General features: G+C 47.6%; 1 protein-coding gene across 3 annotated transcripts in view; it reads right to left on the reverse strand.

Annotated features, from left to right (window-relative positions):
* Positions 1-4,419: 4,419 nt before the first annotated feature.
* RNF111 (ring finger protein 111) overlaps positions 4,420-19,382 on the reverse strand; it is a 38,506-nt gene continuing 23,543 nt past the window's right edge. Inside the window, exons 6-14 of one of the 3 annotated variants that reach the window (XM_063142267.1) lie at positions 18,139-18,458; positions 16,699-16,954; positions 16,048-16,414; positions 15,166-15,291; positions 12,979-13,105; positions 10,410-10,502; positions 9,290-9,385; positions 8,016-8,119; positions 4,421-6,293 (exon numbers count right to left, since the gene is read on the reverse strand). In XM_063142267.1, coding sequence (XP_062998337.1) covers positions 6,176-6,293; positions 8,016-8,119; positions 9,290-9,385; positions 10,410-10,502; positions 12,979-13,105; positions 15,166-15,291; positions 16,048-16,414; positions 16,699-16,954; positions 18,139-18,458 — 1,607 coding nt within the window. In that variant the 3' untranslated portion in view covers positions 4,421-6,175. Of the gene's footprint in view, positions 6,294-8,015; positions 8,144-9,289; positions 9,386-10,409; positions 10,503-12,978; positions 13,106-15,165; positions 15,292-16,047; positions 16,415-16,698; positions 16,955-18,138; positions 18,459-19,382 lie in introns of all 3 variants that reach the window. The other 2 variants (XM_063142266.1, XM_063142268.1) reach the window with 2 other exon arrangements.

Consider the following 19,382-nt stretch of genomic DNA (forward strand, 5'->3'; position numbering starts at 1 on the left):
TTGAAATAGGGTTGATTCAAAAGCAGTTTGCAATACAGTGAAGGGGTCAGGATTCCCACTGGCCACGTAGCTCTCTGGGTTGCTGCCACTGTTGTCAAACTTAAGCGGAGAGATCTATTGCGCTTCCAAAAGAATGAGACCTACCAGCTTTGCCAGCCTGACTTCTTTTAACCCAAGACTGGGAAGGTTGTGTTTCGCTGCAGCATTTGTCAACCTGGAAAAGCCTTCAATGGTTGCTTGGGAATTCTCTGTTTTCTGCCGAGGGAAGACAGACCGTGAACAACTTATGGAGCTCAAGAACCAGCTCGGTAGAGCAACGGTGTTCACCTTGACTCCTCTGGGTCTTCGGGCTGCTATCTTGTTGCTGATTTGCCTCAAAGGGCTCCTTGTGCCATTCAGTTGCTTGCAGGCCTTGGCGTGATCTACTGGCACGCCACTCGCCACGTGATTTGTAATCTGCAAGAGATGGCTCAACGTGACTCCTCCAGTGGGGCAGCAGCCTCCACCAGTAAGCTGATTGTTTAGAGTTGGCCACCAAGATCCATGGTAAAAACCCTCAGAATTTTGCAGCATCACCCATTTTCTGCACCCTGAAAAACTGAACGCTGCAAAATCAGACACAGCATGTTTTTCCTTGTTTACACAAAACATCCCCCCACACACACAAAAAAAAAAGAGTCAAAGAGTTGTGCAAGTTTAGCAATGCCGGCACTTAAGCAAGCCACTGAAACACCACCCCAGCTAATGGAATTGCTATTGGTACTATACTCCCAGCTGGGAGATTTCCTGCGGGCCCATTTCCATGCATACCTTTCCAGCCACTAAGGGACAGAAGCTTTGACAAAAGCAACCAACATAACAAAAGCTTTGGTGCTGAAGAAAGTGAGTTCTGCACCCAGCGGCACGTCCTATCATCCAACGCACTCACACTTGTGATGGAATCAGGACATGCACAGACCCCCAAAATGCCCTGTGCCCCTGCACCCAGCACTTAATGGGCAAAGACTCCCTCTTCTGTTTTAGGGGAGCAGATCATCCACAGCACACACTTCATGAGGAGGCCTTATTATTAATATAGCTTTTTATACTGTATTTTGTATTTGTGCTTTTAACCTGTTGGTTGTTTTATTATGGTTTTAATTTTTGTGAACCGCCCAGAGAGCTTCGGCTATTGGGCAGTATAAAAATGAAATAAATAAATAAAATAATATTTATTTATATAGCACCATCAATGTTCACGGTGCTGTACAGAATGCCTACAATGTAACACGCAGAGCCCACGCCTGGGCCAGGGGGTCGAAAGGCACCCAGAGAAAGAACAGCAGCATTCACAACACAACAAAAGCTGCTAAAATGCACATGACACAGTTCTGTAGACTAGGGAGGAAAGGAAAAAGGAAAGGAACCTCTCGTGCAAAGCCCTTGAGTCATTGCTGACTCCTAGAGGGACGCCTGCTTTCGCTGACGTTTTCTTGGCAGACTTTGTAGCGGGGTGGTTTGCCATGGCCTTCCCCAGTCGCGGTTACCTTTCCCCCAGCTAGCTGGGTACTCATTTTACCGAGCTCGGAAGGATGGAAGGCTGAGTCGACCTGAGCCGGCTGCCTGAGAACCAGCTTCCACTGGGATTGAACTCAGGTCGTAGGGAGAGTTTCGGCTGCAGTAACTGCCACTTACCACTCTGCGCCACAGCAGGTGTCATTTGTATGCATGTCGCACCTGGTGAAATTTCCTCTTCATCACAACAGTTAAAGCTGCAGGAGCTATACTGCAGCTATACTGTGACCAGATTTAAAAGAGGGCAGGGCACCTGCAGCTTTAATTGTTGTGATGAAGAGGAAATTTCACCAGGTTCTCCATATATACAAATGACATCTGCTGAAATTCTCCTTTCAATACAACCGTTAAAGATACAGGAGCCCTGTCCTCCTTCTCATATGGTCACCCTACTATAGACAGAGTCGTCCGGCGGACGGTTGGGGGCTCCCCCCACCCCGAGAGGATGGTTTCACACCCCCAACTTTTGAGTGGCAAAGGCAGCACCACGGGGGGGCGGGGGTTGGCTTCTTGTGGGGAAGAGACCCCCCTGCAGGGGCAGAGGCAGTTGGCTTTGTATTCATTCATTTATTATTTATTTAATACATTTTTATACCGCCCAATAGCCGAAGCTCTCTGTATTCTGGTTTCTTTACAAGCATACAGGCGGAAGTTCTCTTAACTTGGCACTCCCCAGGTGTGTCAGAATTACAACTCCCATAATGCTCAGCCAGCAGCACCAATGGCCAAGGCTCATTATTATTATTACTACTACTACTACAACAACATTTACTACTACTACATTTATATGTCGCCTTTTCCTCTTCCTCTTGCAAGGAGCCCAAGGCGGCTGCGGTGGTCTTCCTTCTCCTCCTGCTGCTCTCTTGTGAGGTAGGTTAGGCTGGGAGTCAACATCTGCCCCAGAGTGAGCTTCACAGCCGAGGAAGGACTAGAACCCGCGTCTCCACCGCCCCACTCCATCACCCTAACCACTGCACCACACTGCGCCTCTCAGCAACCATGGGAGCTGTAGTCCAACCCACGTGGAGGGCGTCAGGTTGGGAAAGGCCGGCCTGAGTGGAGGCGAACCACTGCTGCGCTCCTCGAAGCCACCCCCCAGCCCGCCAGAGACCTCTCTCCTCAGGAGACCTCTCCTCCTTCCTCGGGCGACCTAAGCGCTGGTTGTGTGAACCGGCTCTCGGGCAGCACAACGCCGGCAGACGTTGCGCGACCCCTCCAGCCACGACGCGCCTCACGGGAAACCATTCACACGTTCACTTGAGCGTCCACAGAGAATGACGAGCGGCGCTTGCGTGAAGGAGCAGGGCGCCAAAGCCGGAGCGGGGAACTCCGGCGAGCCTCCAGTGACAGGGAGTCCCTCTGGCGGCTCCCCTTTCACCCAGCCCACGACTCACCAGCCGGTCCCGCAGGTTCGCCATGACCGCGACTCGCCTCACCACTTTCCCTCAAGTACTACGGGGCCGCCGCGTCGGCCTTCAAAAGACAGCCCGGCCACGCCGCCATTGGCCCTCCGCGCCGCCCGTGGCCCGCCCGATTGGCTGTTGCGCTCTTGTCCCCGCCCCGCGTTGCCAAGACGACTTGGGCCTACGCCTGGGAGGAGCCTGAGGCGCCCGAGCCTTTGAGGTATCGCGGTATGTGCGCAAGGCGCTATGGGAATTGTAGTCATTCTGGGGACGCGAGGGAGAGGCGCTTCTTGGTGGGATGCACGCAGCTGACAAAACCGCCCGCAAAGTGGCCTGGGCAGAAACGAAGCAATCCCTGTGGCCATGCTGGCTTGGGGCTGCTGGGACTTGTAATCCAAAACATGTGGGGGGCACCAGGTCGGGGAAGGCTGGTCTACACTGACTGGGGGCAGCAGCGGCCCAGAACTTCAGCGTGCTGCCACTTGGCATGCAGAATCCCACTTTCCCCAGGTGTCTCCTGAAGCACAGGGGACGGGTACTAGCCGAAGGCTGCAAGCCGCAACATGCTTACAACAAAGCGAGCCCAACAGAAACCTGCACTCAGGGTTGGGCTGGCAAAAACGATACCAGTCTTTATTTACTTTGTTGCAAGTGCAGACTGCTGGAGAATGAGTCCCATTCCCCACAAAACAGGGTGATACAAAACATGGTTCAAATTAGCCCTAAATGAAAATCGTAAGACTGGAATGTCTTTCTTAGAAGTAGATCTGTCATTTCAGCACCTACAATAGTTAGTGTTTTTTTTTTTAAAGACATTTCCTATCACCATAAGGACTAGAAACTTGCTTTATTTTAAAGAATCCCTCAGCTGAGGCTCCCCACATTCATTCAACTACAACTCAGGATTTTGAAGGCAAGACTGCCAAGAGGCAGTACTGCTGCGATTAGCTCTACGAATGCAGAGGGCAGCTGCTACACCTTCTTCCAGGTTCCCCTCTGGTCTCCTTGCTCACCCGTCTTTTTCTACTATCCTGCAGACCACAGCAAGGGGTGTGGGGAGGGGAGACATAGTAAGACCAGTGAAAGAACAAGATAGGAATTTGAAAAGCTACTTCCAGTCTCAGTGCATTTAAAGTTATGGCCGCTGTTCACGCATGTAGGTTTTGGGTTTGCGTGTGCCTTGTAGAAGTGTCATGTGCAGCTATGAGGAAATGCGTATTAACCCTTTTTGTAAGGCCGTACCAAGAAAGAGCTGTTCTTCCAGGCATTTGCGATACATGATGAAAACTCTCTCCAGTACCATTACTTCCATGCAGAAACTCAGACTCCCCCCCGCCCTCAAATAGCCCACATACGGATTTAAGTACAGATCTCACACCAGTGAATTAATATTTGTTTGAACAGAAGGGGTTTGTATACTAGACCAGAATAAAAAACAAGACTGCAGGTTCAGTCCTTTTTATTGCATAAAAAAAGAGAGAATGACAGTGGAATTCAATATGAAAAGGGTATTGGAAGCATACTGTTGTGTTATGTTCAAACGTGGAGATACTGCAGAAACCTAAGGCGATGCATTCAAGCTAGTAAAAGCATATTAAATGGAGGAAACATTTTCCCAAAGCCTGTTTTATTCTCTTTATAGTGCATGCCTGGCTGTAACTTTATAAAACAGGAGCTAGTCTGCAACTCCTCCTGCATTCCCACATCAAAAGAATTAAAGATTTGTTTTTAAAACCACACATATCTCTACATGATAGTTGTCAGTAACAGATAGAAAGCTGGTCTCCCATGCTTAAAGCCCACAGGTCTTTTCCCTACGGATGGTTCTTTGCAGTTATTTTTATTTATTGCTCTCTCTCCCTCTCTCACCCCCCCCAGGGTGGGGGGGTCAGGTTATTCTGCTGCTTAACATGCCCTGCCATAGGAACAGTTTCTAGAACAGTTTCAAACTGATTTTTTCAGAAACAACACAACAGACAGGTGGATTCAGCTAACTTTATTAACTGTAAAACTAAAATTAAAAAAACAAAAAACACCACCCAGATCCCATGACAGAGCAGGGACCCTGAAAAGTTCTATGAAGTCATGGATATTTGCCTTAAGAAATGAATTTGTAAGTATTGATTTAATCTTCGTAGTTGTGTTTTTTTTTTCTTTTCCATTTTTTTTTTACAAAACCAGTTTGTGCAGATCTTTAGATGAATTTAAGGTAAGACCAAGGAGCAAAATAAAAATAAAAAAGACAAAAAAACCCTGCCTTTCCCCCGTTTTCCTAGAAACTTCTTTCATTCAACCTGCATATATCTACAACCCAGCTAGTTGAAATCAAATATTTAGTGTTCATTAGAGCTGTTTCACAGCAGCAAAATATTATGTTAGAGAGATTCAAATTGCTAGACATAAGAAAATGGTACATACAATCGGACAGCAGTCTAAATGTTTTTAATATTGACATTCAAATATATCTGCATTGTGCTGAAGGTTTGAAGAACATAAAAATGTGATCTGAAAAGGATGTTCCAATGATGAGTAAGCCAGTTGAAATCAAGAGATTTGAAGGTTATGTTCCCAGTAATTACGGATGGTGCTCTCTTGCACAGCCCCCGTTCACTTTAACGAGGGCTTGTGCAGGAGAAGCGCTCGGCGTTTCTGCCCAACCCAAGAATACAGCAGCTTTTTTTTTCCTAATTAAGGAATGTCTTAAAAACACAATAATATCCTTTTTTTAAAAAAAGTTGATCTTTATACATTTAAAACTAAAATACTTGTTTAAATTAAGGACTCTGAGGTTAGTAATGAGTGAAATCATACTCTGAAAAGCTTGACTCTATGTAAAAAATAAAAACAAAAAAATAAAAGACCACACAATTCTACTTTCTAAAGCAGATAATCTTGCCTGCAAGTTTGGGGAGGTCACTAAAGCCCATAACATGTGCAAAGAAATGCAATACAAGGAACCATGCAAAAAAGTACAGGAAAACGTGTTAAGAGTGGGGAGATTGTAAGGTCTAAACAAAACAAAAACAAAAACAAAGCTTTATAAATACACTGAACTGTAGGATTAGCATTAGGTATACCACAGAGCAGACAAACGGCACTCTAGCAGGTTCAAATGCTTCCAACATCTGCACAGGTAAGTCATGCCATCTTTGGTTGACTGCAGTACCAGGAAGGATGGGCGTGAAGGAGGAAAGCAAGAGGTTTTAGGCAAAAGGGTGTCAACTCTCGCTTGGCAGCTGAGCCTCAATGTCCACTCTGCAAATGGGGCACTTCTTGTTTGTGATCAACCACTGATCCACGCACACTTGGTGGAAAAGATGCATACACGGCAGGCGCCTATGAACAAGCAGGGGGGGAGAGAACGGGTCAGTAATTCACAAGCAAGTGAGGCTGACTGGAAACAGATGTGTATCATTAAAAACAGAAACGGCAGCTCTCGCTCTCTCTTTTATCTCTCTCTCATTTTATACCCCATGCTTCTTGTTGTTTATTCGTTCAGTCGCTTCCGACTCTTTGTGACTTCATGGACCAGCCCACGCCAGCACTTTCTGTTGGCTGTCGCCACCCCTAGCTCCCCCAAGGTCAAGTCTGTCACCTCCAGAATATCATCCAACCATCTTGCCCTTGGTCGGCCCCTCTTCCTTTTGCCTTCCACTTTCCCTAGCATCAGCCTCTTCTCCAGGGTATCCTGTCTTCTCATTATGTGGCCAGAGTACTTCAGTACCCCATGCTAGCAAACACATTAAGGGAGGTGTCTTAATAGGGCTGTGGCATTTCTCCCTAGAGTGACGGGCCTCGTGGCACAAGGATGACATGGTGCAAATTAACTTTGTGCATTGTTGCATTGCACCATGTCCTGCTTGTTCATCCCTGGCCGATGGCCGGTTGGCGACTGTGTGAACAGACTGATGGACTAGATGGACCCTTGGTCTGATCCAGCATCAGAGCTCTTCTTATGTTCTTATGTTGTGTCTATTCCCCTTCCAAGTCACAGCTGGACCATGTGGGTTGGGCTTACAGGGCCAGCGATTAGTTTCTGTATGAGTATGGTAGGAAGCAACACAGAGGGACAGAGTCCGAGTTCTGTCCTTCCCTGCAACACTCTCATTTCAGAGCCTTTGCTAGACCTTGCGAGTATCTCTGCAACCATGTAAGTTAAGAGAACAGAAAACAGAGGCTGAAATTCCTCTCTATAAAGTGTGATCTTCTTCTTCTTCTTCTTCTTCTTCTTCTTCTTCTTCTTCTTCTTCTTCTTCTTCTTCTTCTTCATTACATTTCTATACCGCCCAATAGCCGGAGCTCTCTGGGCCGTTCTTGCAGTTCCACTGAACACTTCAACATCAAAATTACACTTAGATGTTGAAGTGAAACGGTACTGAGAACTGATCTCAGGATCTAATGGTGCAGAAATAGCACCATCGGCTGCCAGAAGGGCAGAATACTGACAAAAGGGACTGCCACAGTTGTTAGTTAACAGCAGACGTCTGCAATCTGGAAGACTGTCAAAGGCACGGCTGAGTTATTGCCACTCTGTATCTGCGGTAATGTTTAAATGCGCCGTAATCTTACACATCAATTGCATACAGCCGGCATCCCCTCACAATAGCACATTCCTGGCCGCACTGGCATGCATTCGCTCCAAACGGCTGGAATAACACATGAGGTAAGGAGCATTTAAACATTGCCATGCAGAGCACCCCCATGGGGAAGAACCTTTAGGCAACCCACAGTGGAATGGTGGCAACCTTGAAGCCAGCCTTTGCTCTGCTTTGGGACTGCAGGCTCCTGCTGTTGGTCAAGATGACCTAAACTGGCAGCATAAATATCACTGGGGAAAATATTACAGTCATGTTAACAGTATATTCTGATGCTAGTTCATTACAGCACATGATCTGTACTGGCACCAACAAAGAAGGCTGCATCTGTCTGAATTTCCAAACACATCTGGCCAATTTCAGTGTTACATAGAACATTTTTAATGGCTTTTGTTGCTATCTGCACCTAGTCCAGGTTATAAGCCCTGCACCTCAAGCACTTGGATTTTATTTTTTTATTTACCTGACATCTTCACCTTCCTCTAATATAGATAAACAAATGGTACACTTTTCCTCTGTATCTTCCTCAGTTCCTTCCTCCCCATCTTGTTTGCAGTGCAGTTTCCTCTGTGAGAACCAATCAGTTGTTACCTTATTAGCAGAGATGACATTATTGGCAAACTGAATAAGATCTGTTTTATACACAATATTGCTTCTTTTATAACAACCAGAAGTAACAACATTTAAAGTACACCTCCCCACAACACGGAAGATTAACAAAATGCGACCATTAGACTAAACAGACTTTATCCGGCTGACCCCTGAATTCCCAGCCTCCCCACAACCATTTTAACAACTTACTAAGCTGCAAAATGTAACATTTCGGAAGCAGGTTAAAAAGGCAGAAATTAAAGGGAAAGCCCAGGAGAACTACACTTGGGAACGAAAGTAAGCAGAACAAATGGGCTTGAGTCTCAAGTCCTAAAATGTGCATTGCTTTATCATCCCGGAACAATTGTTCAACGAGGCGGGGGCAACATCATGGATAACGCTGACCTTTGATTAATAAGTTCAGGATGTTGCTCAGCTATAAACTGCGTATGTGGCCACAGGGGTGTCTCACCCCCTGACTCAGTTTGTCATCTGTAGCACTATCATGCAAAGCAGGACTCAGTTGATCAAGTTTCCTGAGAAGCTAAAGATTACTGCAACTCACGCTTGCAAGCTACATGAATAGCAAGCCCCCACGTCCTGTCTGTTTTTGTGACTGTACCACTTGTGTGGGTGATCAAACATCTGAATGCTCCCCAAACTCCCAGCACCCCCCGGCTAGCATTTGGTGAACAAGCTAAACTGCAATCTTTCCACTCGGGAAAGTTGCAGGAGCAGCAACACACCTGTGGCCTGCAGCGGTAAACAGACTGGAAGATACTAACTGTAAAGCTTGTAAACGTGAGTTTCTCATCACCTTTGACCCTTGTAACCGCTGTAGGAGCTTGCCTCAGTCACCCAGTTACTAACAATTCAAATCTTTTAAATGAAAAATATAATCCTCTGGAACTGTAGCTTTAGTTAAGATTTGCAATTTCATTTCCTTGCGGGTAAGGATTCAACGGCAGTCCTAGGTTAGTTGTGCCTACAGGACATCTTTTGTTATTTGGAACCAATATCTGTGATTCTAAATATTGAAAATGTTGTTTAATATGTACCCTCCCACCCCCCGCCCCTGCTCCTCCTACCCAGACAGACATAAGGGAAGTTATAAAAAATGCTCAAGCACCTCTGAGAAATGCTCACCTTTTTGTATTTGTGTGGATATGTGCACCTTTCAATTGTTCCTTGGGAAGCTCCGCGATTCACATTTCCTAGACGTTCTTCCAGATGAATTAATTCCTGTAATCGAGGAACCGGCAGAATTTAGTATTTTGGCGCTCCCTGAAAATGGCTACAGTAGTCTCTCCTATTTAATTCACATGCAATTTATTTGAATAGTAGTATGTTAGTAGTTCTCCATTTCTGATCTCTTCCAATATGGCAGTGGCCTAGCCCGTGGTAATTTATCATGGCTCCTCTGGCTGCCATTGGCTTACCTGCTCTGATGTCATAAAGAGGCTCGTCAAGGGCCAGTATAGCACTTAAGGGCCTCCTGAGACCTTAGAGAATCCCAAGGTCTGTGAGCAACCTTCATGAAAACGGATCCCCCTCATTCCCCTTGACTTGGATCCGTGGGTGTTTGAAGGACGCCTAGTTGGTGCAGATCAGTCAAGTTCACCTTGTTGGTGAGTAGCCAGATTAACACTTCTGCTTATGAATGGGATGGTTTGATGCATGTTTATTAAAGGTAACATTATTATAACTGCACTGAGAAGGCTGCACTTCCTGATCCTACTTCAGGATGGACACCGAGGGAGAGGATGGCTTTTGGTTGAAACACAAGTGACCGGTTTTAGTCCCCGAGAAAACAGACTATTCAAAAACCCTTCCTATACAATGAACTAGCACATTAAGAGTTCATTAACTCTCTGCATCTGATACCTTAATCTCTCTCCTCCACATAACAAACTGCAACTGTCAGAGTGCCCCGGTTTCACTTTAGTAAAAGGAGCTCAACAATTTAGCACCAACTGTCTCCTTCTCCAAGCCTTCTCAAGCAGTACTGCGTCTTGTCAACATAATGTATTTCTTGCAGTACGTTGTCCTTTAACTGCCACCTACTTTTGCATAATCCAGAAAAGACCTGCCCTAGATTTTAGCACCTACCCTGTCCCCATAGCACAATAAAAGGTCAATATAAAAAAATTAAATATTAAAAGAATCCAATTAGTTCGACATTTAATTTTGCAACGTGCCCCGTCCCCGCCCTTATTCCCTCAAGCAAAGTTTTCTGCCACGTAGCCAGGTTTATTCTATTACAAACCTCAAAATTGCCCCTGAAAGGGCCTCTGAATGATGTTCCATCCAATCCCGATGAAATGTAACGGATGTGAGGATAGCCCGCCATGTCAGGAACCTATTCAAATAGCAGAATGGAGTTAAGTCTAATTGCAGAACAGCTTGGGAGTATTTTACTGTTCATGTTGCAAGAAATACAGAGTCCTATTGGTTCGGCCATCGTTGTCATCAATTGTCGCCAAAAGGCAGAATTCTGTTAGGAGGTGACTCTCCCTTTCTTTCTCTCTCTGCTTCCTTATTGCAATGGCTCCTAGCCAAAAAACAAATTGCAGGAAGCAGAGAGGTGACTCTGAAAACGGTCCGGAAGACAACCACTTCTCACCCAAGCAAGACATCAGTTACACACACACACACACACACACACACACACACACGTACGTATTTGTATAGGTATGAAGTCCAATATGATGATTATAAAGCTCATAAGATAATCTAAGAATGAATCAAGGTAGTTCCCTCCGTAGTTATGGACAAGTTCTCTAGCCTTAGCTAACCAGCCTCACGTAGTTCAGCATAATTTCAAATACACAAATGGAAATACAAGAGGCTAAAGCTGAAGTTTAAGTTCAACCGGCTGTTGTGTATGCTTTGCCAAACACATTCTCATATATATAAGAATCTCTCTCTCTACACACACACACACACACACACAGGCGCACACCATGACAAATTCCAATACCTTTTTATGAAAAGGAGAGGGAGAGACAGAGAACAACCAACCCAAAATGGAGGAAAGCAAGTGCCCCGAATAGGGCTGCACACAAAACTCCATTTTCTCCTTTAAAACCAGTTGGAATGTGGCAAACAACACCATCTCCAGGTGAGCCAACTTAATGCTTTGCAACATTACTGGCGTCATCTCCAGAATCAGGTGTCCTCTGAATGTGAAAGGTGAGATCATACGCAACAGGAATCTTAGGCTGATGTGGTCCCACCAAGAGAACAATCTAACTGGTATTCCTGTATCCCATCCTACCTCAAATAACTCTAGATCCAAAGCAGCTTTCACCATGACCGGAAAACCACAACTGTGTTTAATCAATCCTGTGTTTTGATCAACAGTGGATCAATTCCACGTTGTGTTCAAGCAATTTACTCAGCCATCTACTCTTAAATCTGTTGCAGGCTCCCTTGGAAGTAGTTTGACAGAAAAGCAAGGAATAAATCTTTTAAATAACCAAATGCCCCAAAGAGGAAGATGACCTACCTGCAATTAATCTAGAAGTAGTTGTGAACATGATGATTTTCCACTTAGCCGACCAGCTACAATATTGTTTATGTGCTCTTAAGAATGGCCACAAAAACTAGGACTTCAGCGATTATTCACAAATCCAGAGACACATCACAAGCAGCCACAGCCTGTACACAGACTCTAGTCACAACCCATCCTTTAGATTCAACAAAGCCAACAAAGTCTGCCATGAATAAAGATTGCCAATTTGCATCAATCCCCACGTGGTCTCACCTCTCTTGCTTTCTCAACAGCCATTTGATAGCTATTTCAAGTAAATTAAATACCTCTGACATACAATGTTCTTCAAAAGATGCTTCAAGGTGCAAAATGTCCAAGACAGCCATTTATACTTGTGATGCTATACATCAGGACAAACAACAGTTTCTGCCAAAGCACCTCACAATCTGCTTGCTATGGGTCTTAACTTCTAGCACGTGAAAAGTTGGTGGCATTTGTATTCTCATGAACTGTGAGAGCAAAACAGGAATTGATGTATGGAATTCGCACGTTTTTCCCTATCTAGTTCAGGCACCTAGGTGCTGAAGCCATGTTATTAGAAAGAGTTCTCCAGCTACCAAGTTCACGAAGAACTGCTAAGGATCTATCGCCAGCGGCCTTTTCTTTTGCATAAGCTGCCTTCATTATTTCAAAAACAGCTCTTCGAAAATCAAAGGGAATGAAACCTGCCCCTAAACCGGAGAGAGGTGGAGATTTTCTGCAGTCAATCTCAGAGTCTGCCAAACTCCACACATACCTGCCTGTACGTAGGTAAGCAACAGCGAACGACTGCCCTGGCTGGCAGCACAGCTTTGCCTTGAAACTCAAAAAGTTCTCTTGCCATTATCACCACCAGGTATAATCCTAGTCTTAAAAGGGAAAAATAATTCCAAAACCACTTCAGTAGCAGAATGACCTGGAAGATAATCATACTGAACTCCCTTGTACTAATCAATGGGTAACCCAGCCATCCAAAGCTAGCTATTGAAATAAGCCAAAACCCCCCCCCAAAAAAATCAGATGCAGAGGGTCAATGCACTGCTGGAGAATTTAAGTTGGGCATTTCCTGATTTCAACTCAGAAATGTGTCTGTCTTAAAGCCAATAAAAATCCCTGCTCGCTCTCTGTTAGAATGTCCATTGTGCCTTGCAAAATCTTCATCCAGATCAAAGTTAATAAGTAACAAAGCTTTAAAGCAGGCGCGATTCGCCGGGGGTTCTCTGGCAATGTCCCCAGTAGACGTCGCACAGCATCATCAGTAAGTGACAAAGACGGGCAGAGCTTGCGCGGTTATTCTTCTTACCATTAAAGGAAGGGCACCGATTTGCAAATGGTGAAGTCGAGGAGGCGTGTGATAGTGGGCCAAGTGAGGGTGTAACGGGCCTGGCGGGTAGGTAGCTGCTGTCACTCCTGCTTCGATTCCCAGTTCCCTAACAGGGGAGCAGAAAGTTCACTTTTAGTCAGGCTGGTTCTCACTGTGCAGTCAGCTCCGCACTCACCATTCACATTCTCATTCTAGAAGCAAGAACTCTGATTTTGCAACCATGTCAACACTTGGCCCTAAAAAAAATATCTACATTGGTTACTGGTTTGTTTCAGGGCCCAAATTTTGGACCTGTAATTTTTCCACTTTATTTATTTACAGTATTTTTAGGCTACCTTTCAGGGCAGGAGCCCTCCCAGCCCTGAATCTCTGAAGGAAGGCATACTCCTAATGGGACTGTTCAGAAGACACCTTAAACCATGGCTTTAACCACAGTGGTTAAGCCAGAAAGCCAAGCTGTGTTCAGAAGACACCTTAAACCATGGCTTTAACCACAGTGGTTAAGCCAGAAAGCCAAGCTGTGTTCAGAAGACACTTTAAACCATGGCTTTAACCATGGTGGTTAAGCCAGAAAGCCAGGCTGTGTTCAGAAGACACCTTAAACCATGGCTTTAACTACAGTGATTAAGCCAGAAAGCCAAGCTGTGTTCAGAAGACACCTTAAACCATGGCTTTAACCACAGTGGTAAAGCCAGAAAGCCAAGCTGTGTTCAGAAGACACCTTAAACCATGGCTTTAACCACGGTGGTTAAGCCAGAAAGCCAAGCTGTGTTCAGAAGACACCTTAAACCATGGCTTTAACCACGGTGGTTAAGCCAGAAAGCCAGGCTGTGTTCAGAAGACACCTTAAACCATGGCTTTAACCACAGTGGTAAAGCCAGAAAGCCAAGCTGTGTTCAGAAGACACCTTAAACCATGGCTTTAACCACGGTGGTTAAGCCAGAAAGCCAAGCTGTGTTCAGAAGACACTTTAAACCATGGCTTTAACTACAGTGGTTAAGCCAGAAAGCCAAGCTGTGTTCAGAAGACACCTTAAACCATGGCTTTAACCACAGTGGTTAAGCCAGAAAGCCAAGCTGTGTTCAGAAGACACTTTAAACCATGGCTTTAACCATGGTGGTTAAGCCAGAAAGCCAAGCTGTGTTCAGAAGACACCTTAAACCATGGCTTTAACCACGGTGGTTAAGCCAGAAAGCCAAACTGTGTTCAGAAGACACCTTAAACCATGGCTTTAACCCTTTTGCTTTATTCACCGTGTTTAAAGTCGTGATTTAAGGTGTCTTCTGAACGGGGCCATTCATTCTCCCCCAAACACTAGGATTGCCAGTGAAGTCCCTCATGAGTGTCCCCTGCCGCCTGAACTATGTGAGTGTGACCTTAACATCTAGTGCCCTTTTGATGCTGGCAACCTGGAACCAGAACAGACGAAAACCTATTGCAAAGAGCTTCTAATTAGGCTTTTGTCTTATGCAAAAAAAAAGAGAAAGAGGCATTTTGTCGTGACGCTCTGAGTGCACCTTGCTGAGGAGTAATAAAATGCAGTAATCTAACTAAAGTAAAAACCATGCTGGCTTTCTTCCACCGCAAGCTATTTTTTTTATTGTTTTGAAGCTAAAGCCTATAGGCCATATAACAAAGGGGGTCAAAAGCAGCTGAAGGGAAATCTGTAGGCGTGATAGCATGGGGAGAGTGCTATGCTCCTACATGCCACTGGGCAGACTAGAGACGCAACCGCTCCATGCTCAGAGAGGCCTGGCCAGTTTCTGCAGTGCTCGCTAGAACAGCACTCCCCACACTCGGAAGTTGACTTGTGACACACTTGCTCCCTAAATCTCCCCAGTGTGAGATGGGCGAACTGATGTGAGGATAAAATGAGAAACTCCACCCAGCTCCTTGAATAAAAGGCAGGAAACAAATGCAATCATTCTTTAAAAACAAACAAAAAACCGTGCTATTTAAGGATGAACCAAAAACAACAACAACAAAACCCCCCTGACTTCAAAGAAGCAAGCGCGTGAAAGTTATTGCATTTGCCAAGTTGATGGATTTAGAATAAATTAGGTGGGGAGCGATCAACAGGGGAGACTTTGCTATGATGCCTTCCAAGACAAAGGCCTTGAGGTACGTTTTGTGAACGTGACATAGGAGGAAGCAAGCTTTACTAACCAGGCGGATCTCTCTGGCGCCTGGCGCGGGTGCGACGACATCGTCTGGGGTACATGGATGTGATGCCCGTGGCCGTAGTTGGGATGCATTCGGTGAGGATGTGGTGGAGGCCGTTCATGTGCTCGCCTGTGGGGGAGGGGGAGAAAGCAGGAGCGTCACAGGCGGATTACAAACACAAGAGCGTCTCTTCTTGTCCTGGCAAACCGTTTCCCTTTTGCGTACTACTTCACACCTTCGCTTCTCCCACACCTGCACAGTCTGTCCGCCTCTCATTTGCACATATCCCTCACACCTCTATGCCTCAACCAATGTCCAGTCAGGTGCGCACGAAGGTGGAGGAGTCAAGAGCAGAGAGGGGATGGGACACTCGTCATTTGGCAAAACGGTGAAAGCGTAAGACTGTACAGAAGCTTTGCTCCAGTGCTAAAATATAGACGTTTAGCACATTGCTCAAACGGACATGGCTCCAGGAATTTGTGCAATCCTCTTCTAAAGCCATCCAAATTGGAGGCCCATCACTACATCTTGGGGTAGCAAATTCCACAGTTTAACTACGCGCTGTGTGAAGAAGTCCTTCTTTTTGTCTGTCCAGAATCTCCCAGCACTCAGCTTCATGGGATGACCCCTTTGGGTTCTAGTACTATGAGAGAAGGAGAAAAATGTCTCCCTGTCCACCTCCACATCAAGTAAGGAGATCTACCTTCCGCCCACCCCTGGCCTAAAAGCTTCCGAGGCAGCCCTCATTTAGATCACCACTCCTCCACCCCCTCTCCACCCCCACTCCCCACCCGATAGGAACGGCTCTTGCCTATCCCTCCTTAAGAGGCTGGAGGCCACCTGGCCCTATAAGTTAAGAGAGCCGGCCATGCCCTACTGACGTACGTTGGGTGCTGCATCATTCTCCGTCGCTGGACCTCCATCCGCTGGATCACTTCATGCGGGTGCAGCCTCTGGGCCGAAGGTGCCGTGGCAGGGATATGATGGGACAGGGACTGGTGGGCGGTGGGCAGGGGCTGCGGGATCGGGGCCGCGGCATTGGCCAACGGGTGGGGCGGGGGAGGAGGGGGGACGGGGTGGGAGGCGGCATGCGAGGAGATGGAAGGGTGGAAGGGGTGGACAGGGTGGGGGATGACGTAGTCTACTTGAGGGGGAGGCTGCGGGGGCTGGGAGGGAGCTGGGGGAGGGGGGTTCCCGTGGGAATGGGGGCAGGCGGCGGCCTGATGGTGAAGCGGTCGAGTCAGAGACGCATCTGAAAGTGGAGCAGGGGAGAAGAGGAGTAGGCGCGGTTAGTCCCCCGCAGCGGTTCAGCTCCAGGGTGGTCGGCCCCCGTCTCCCGTTCTCCTGCCCCCGATGGCACCCCCCCCCAAATGGGATGGGCCGCACCCACTCTGGCACCAAGACGGCGGAGGAAGTTTCCCGGAGTTTGTGCCACTTTGGGGGATCTCGGCAAGCCCCGACGGCAACTCAGGGGAATCCCAGGGGGTGTCAGGGCCTCCCCCACCCACTCCCACTGTGGGCCGCAGCCCCACTTACAAGGCGCGTGCATGAAATGCCGGCAAGAGGACAACGAAGCCTGGGGTGGGGGCGGAGGCTGGGCCTGGGCCACCAGGTTGGCGCTGTATCCGTCAATGGCGATGGGCTGGCTCGGAGCAGCCCCGGCCTGGTGCCCATAGATGGCTGTTCGGGAGGAGGACCCTGGGCAGCAGGGGTCAAAGGCCGACGCTCCGTGGAAAGAGCCGCTGCCGTGATTCCTTATGCCGTTGCTGCTCAAGTCTACCGGCAAGGCCTGCTGCAGCGGGGGAGGCAGGGGAAAAGACGTGTAAGTATCTTGAAACTGAGCCCGAGCGTCAACCACCTGGTGTAAGACAGCACAAGTGTGTCTACTATGGGCCAATTCAACCCAAGGGAAGCAGCAACTTTTTCCTTTGAGAAACTCAAATCCCTTTGTGAACTAGCCCAATTCAACTAATTTAAGGAAGCCGACTTGATCTCCAGAAAGACGCCCCCCCCCCCCCCAAAAGAGCTGCATTCGGTTTCAGAAATAAGAAGCGCCTTCTCGGATCCCACCCATGTCTGTCTCGGCTAGTCAGAATATGCAGGCCGTGCTTGGCAGAAGCTATGACTTCTGCCAAGCAAGGGGATGGGAGAAATTTGGGTGTCCTCGCCCAGTGCCCTTAGACTGGGCCAGTCAACTCGCCATGGTTGCCGCTTGCCCAATCCCGTCCCTCTCTCCACTATCATCTCTGGCATCTCTTGCCTCAATTCTCCTGTAGGGAAGCAAAGAATTCTGGAAAGGGTTTGCAGAAAAAAGGGATGCGGGGGGGGGGGGGGGATATCCGATTTATTCTGCAATTATGCAGATGAGGCAGGTAAATATCTTAGCTTAAGGCTTCCTGAAGACAGAATGCCTTCATGGACACAGAGCGCCATTTAGAAGGAAGGAAGCCCAGCTTCCTCTGCGTTGCTTTTGGGGTGACCAAACGCAGACTTTGTGGCTTTCAGTGCTGAGCCAACGTCTCAACCTCACCCTGCTTAATGTCCAGCCTGATGAAGAGTTCTACAGAACACAAAAAACTTGCTCGCTCCTTCATGACATTTTGGTCGGTTCTCATAAAGGTTTCACCCCAACCATGGTTTGGGAATTTCACTTTACTCCGGCACTCTCTATGTGCCTTATTTCATGGAGGCTGGCTGGGAGAGAAGAAATAGCCGAACTATTACTTGAACCTAAAGGATTCCTGGAAGACCAAGGCTGCAATCCTAGGTGGAATCTCTTGGGAGTCAACATACGGCATCATTATCCCTCCGTTACAACAAGTGCTGTGTTTAAAGACGCCGAAGGAATTCATAGCCAGCGGGAGATTCTTGGCCTGTGCTCCATGCCAGAAGCAGCATTAAGCACAGCAGAAAGAGAGAGAAACAGAATATTGCACAAAACCCTTCAATTGATGGAACGTCATCAACTGGACTTACCTGGTCGTGGTAAGTGGTGCCAGAACTGCTGCTTGGCCCGCCAGGTGCCGGCACTGGAGGAGGCCTTTCGACGGGGCAGCTGGCCTCGCTGAACGGCGGCGAGAGCGGGACGCTGGCGTGGGGGTTGTGGTGGTGGTGCTGATGGTGCTGGAAGTGGTGGCTGTGCTGCTGGAAGCAGCTGGCGTGAGGGTGCCCCAGGACGTGGTGGCTCTGCGAAGAGCCGCCACACGGGGAATGCTGGGGGCAGCACGAGGGCAGCCTTGGCATTGCCGGAGGGCCGGGTTCCAGTGTTGCACTTGAGGCATTTCCTCTTGCGTCGTCTGCGATCGGGAAGAAGAAAAACACCGCTGAGCAGGGCTGATAACAAGGGCAGCGGTGGAGAAAGGGAAAGCCGAACCTCGAACCTCTGCAAACGGCGCAACCGGATGAGAATCAAGTGCAAGTGCGCCAATGTGGCGATCTGGAGTGCCCCTGGTTTGCTGTGCCAGCCATCCAGCCAGGGCCACCTCCAGGATACTCCATTCCATTCTCCCTCCCACTCGGTTTTCAGTTTCCTCCCCCAACCCTCCATCAGCCTCCTGTGCTCAGTCCTCATGCTTCCATCAAAGTCTACACTCAACAACACATCCAGGTCATGGCAAGCCCTTCTTTGCCTGTCCATTTCCTGCCTGCATCTGCCCTCCAAGGCTGCCTCATTCTACAGCTCCTGGTAGCACACTGCAATAAGCAAGCAGGACTCATTCTTCTGTCCCCCCCGCTCACCTTTGCAGTGAGACCTTCCTCTTTGCTCCAACCCACACTTATCCCCTCACAGAGCCCCGCCTCGGAGCAATTAAAAGCAAAGCACCAAGGGTGAGCTGGTTTCAAAGGCATCTCACCTTCTAGGATGAAAACCAGACAGATGGACTCTGGATAGCAAGATCAGAGGCAAACCTGCCTCCAACACATGTGGGTGAACTGCTACAGCAAAAGGACCTGAACTAACCATGAAAATACGCCTCCTTCTCCTCCTCCTGCAAGGTTCACCTGTATACCTGGAACACTTGCATGTTCAAAAGCTTCCCTCTTGACATCACCCTTGTGGAAAACCCAGCACACACACAAACATACATGTGGGCCAGTGTCCCAGATATTGACATGAAGCTTCCATATGAACTCTGTGCGCACCGCTCAGAGAAGTAGAATGGTGGATCCAATCTCCTATTTATACCACAGTGTGGAACTACAAAATTCAGTAATGGCGT

This window comes from Elgaria multicarinata, chromosome 16 (assembly GCF_023053635.1).
Source record: "Elgaria multicarinata webbii isolate HBS135686 ecotype San Diego chromosome 16, rElgMul1.1.pri, whole genome shotgun sequence".
NCBI classification, from domain to species: Eukaryota; Metazoa; Chordata; class Lepidosauria; order Squamata; family Anguidae; genus Elgaria; species Elgaria multicarinata.